The 2300-nt window shown below is 27.9% G+C and overlaps 1 protein-coding gene across 1 annotated transcript; it reads left to right on the top strand.

The window, feature by feature from the left end:
• The first annotated feature begins 184 nt into the window (after window positions 1-184).
• LOC109863348 (putative nuclease HARBI1) lies at window positions 185-2032 on the top strand. Its single transcript, XM_020443597.1, has 5 exons — window positions 185-390; window positions 676-822; window positions 904-1171; window positions 1270-1750; window positions 1986-2032. The coding sequence occupies exons 1-5, from the start codon at window positions 185-187 to the stop codon at window positions 2030-2032; spliced, it is 1149 nt and encodes a 382-aa protein (XP_020299186.1).
• Window positions 2033-2300: the final 268 nt, after the last annotated feature.

Raw genomic sequence — 2300 nt, 5'->3', positions numbered from 1 at the left:
TATATAGGCTGCGTTCCGATATTTACTGTAAGTACTGATAATGTGACGTCATTTAGTCGAGCTGTAAGAGCGTTCCGTTATTGCTGACGCTACTTTTTTCGTGTGTAGCGCTGCAATAACGGAACGATATTTGCAGTAACTGTAGACCTGTATGACAGATGTAATAACCTTATTTATCGTTAGAATGGATACACATAATCTTGCACTAATATTTGAACTTTCAAAATCTTTGATAGAATCGGATGATTCTTTAGAAGAAGATGAAGCAGACATATTATCTTTATTAGTAATTAAAGAAACCTACTATCGAATACCACGTATGCGTTGCCAAAAATACGTTGAAAATGTTGTGTCATTGTATACAGATGAAGAATTTCAGATGCACTTTCGGTAAGTAAATAAGAAATACAAGAAAAAATTTTAAAAATGTTGTGAAAAATGATTATTAGTGTAGTTTAGATTTAGATTAGGTTAGGTTACAGTGATAGAAAGTATCTTTCTTTGCAATTTTAACAGATTTCAGAACATTTATATTGCATAATAAATTAAATATCTATTGTTATCTAATATTATAATAAAAAAATTACATAAAATTGTACAGAAAAAGAGGGTATTATTGATCTATTTATATAGTAAAAAGGAAAACTACAATTAAAATAATTTTTTTTGGTTTAGAATAAAACGAAATACTTTCCAGTTTTTACTAGAATTATTAAGGCCAAATCTGTGTAAACAAAGCAATAGATTTGGAAGGAAACCAATAACACCTGAAAAACAATTACTCGTTGCTATTTGGATGATGGCTACACCAAATTCGTATAGGTAAGCAATATACATATAAATTATTAAATTATACTTATAAATTTGTATTAATAATAGTTAATAAATAAATTATGTTTATAGATGTGTTTCAGACAGATTTGATGTAGGTAAAGCTACTGCATGGCGAAGTGTGCATAGAGTTGTTAATGCCTTGTATGCAAAAGTAAGAATGTTCATTCGTTGGCCAACTATGCAAGAAGCAGAACAAACTATGCAAAAGATCGAGCAATTGTATGGTTTCCCAGGTGTTATTGGTGCAATAGATGGGACTCACATAAAAATTAATGCACCAAAAGATAATAGTGATTCATATGTAAATAGAAAAGGCTATCATTCTATTCAATTACAAGTAAGTTTTGTATTAATATGTAATATTGAAATTAATATAAGTTTTAATTAATAGGATTCGACTATTTTTAATTAACTATAATTTTTTTAAACTTTTAGGTTATTTGTGATGCACAATTACGATTTGTTCATTGTTACACAGGACAAGTTGGTTCAGTTCACGACATGCGCGTTTTTAGATTATCTAACGTCGAGAGCTTGTTTACAGATGCAAATTTTCCAGATAATAGCCATATACTTGGGGATGCAGCATATTGTATAAGAAAACATGTTATGGTACCATTCAAAGATAATGGTCATTTATCCGAAAGACAACTAAATTTTAACAAACGTCTTTCTACTGCCAGAACAATCGTTGAACGATCATTAGGTTTATTAAAAGGTCGTTTTAGAAGTATTTTGGACACACTTCCTATGCAGAGAACAGACTTAATTCCCAAGTATATTGTTGCGTGCTGTATTTTGCACAATATCTGTTTATTGCATAATGATATGATAGATATTCCTGTTATTGTTAATGATAATATTAATATAGCACAAGAAGCAGAAATATTAGAAAACAATGCTGCAAAAAGAGAGGGTGAAGAAAAAAGAAACGCAATTATGTATTTATTGCCAAATATTTAATGTTGCAAAAATAAAACTTATAATTAAGAAAAATGTAGAAAAGAATTATTACATATCACATCTCTTTTCTGATTCTTATATATCCTTATATCCTTATATCATATATCCTATTCTTATATATATATTCCAATGTCGCATTTATATCTATTTCAATCATATGAATAACAAAATATACTATTCGAATTTAGGTTCAACAAAAATAAAATCTGTAATCAGCAATCTATATATCACATAAACTATCATGTCAGTCTTATATATATCACATAAAATAGGAACTATCATAACTAAAACAATATGTAGACATGACTAAATATTTTGACTTTGTTAACATAAAATAAAAATTTCTTTTTACTTCTCTTACTGATTAATGTAGTAACTTAATTATTTTCTTTTTGTAATACTTGTTCTAATAGATTTTCTATTCGTTTAAAAGCTGTTAATCTTTCTTCATGCTGTCTTTCCCGAATTTGTTGTCTTTTTTTTTGTTCTTCCTTAGCATGTAA

The sequence above is a fragment of the Pseudomyrmex gracilis genome, unplaced genomic scaffold (genome assembly GCF_002006095.1).
Source record: "Pseudomyrmex gracilis isolate BER0280 unplaced genomic scaffold, ASM200609v1 scaffold_4328, whole genome shotgun sequence".
Taxonomy (NCBI): domain Eukaryota; kingdom Metazoa; phylum Arthropoda; class Insecta; order Hymenoptera; family Formicidae; genus Pseudomyrmex; species Pseudomyrmex gracilis.
Note: the sequence above shows the minus strand (reverse complement) of the source record. Positions and strands in the feature narration are given on the sequence as shown.

Coding starts and splice junctions, on each gene's coding strand:
- LOC109863348 (XM_020443597.1), top strand. CDS start 185: ATGGATACACATAATCTTGCACTAATATTTGAACTTTCAAAATCTTTG. Junction 391..675: donor GAATTTCAGATGCACTTTCG/GTAAGTAAATAA, acceptor TTTTTGGTTTAG/AATAAAACGAAATACTTTCC. Junction 823..903: donor GCTACACCAAATTCGTATAG/GTAAGCAATATA, acceptor TTATGTTTATAG/ATGTGTTTCAGACAGATTTG.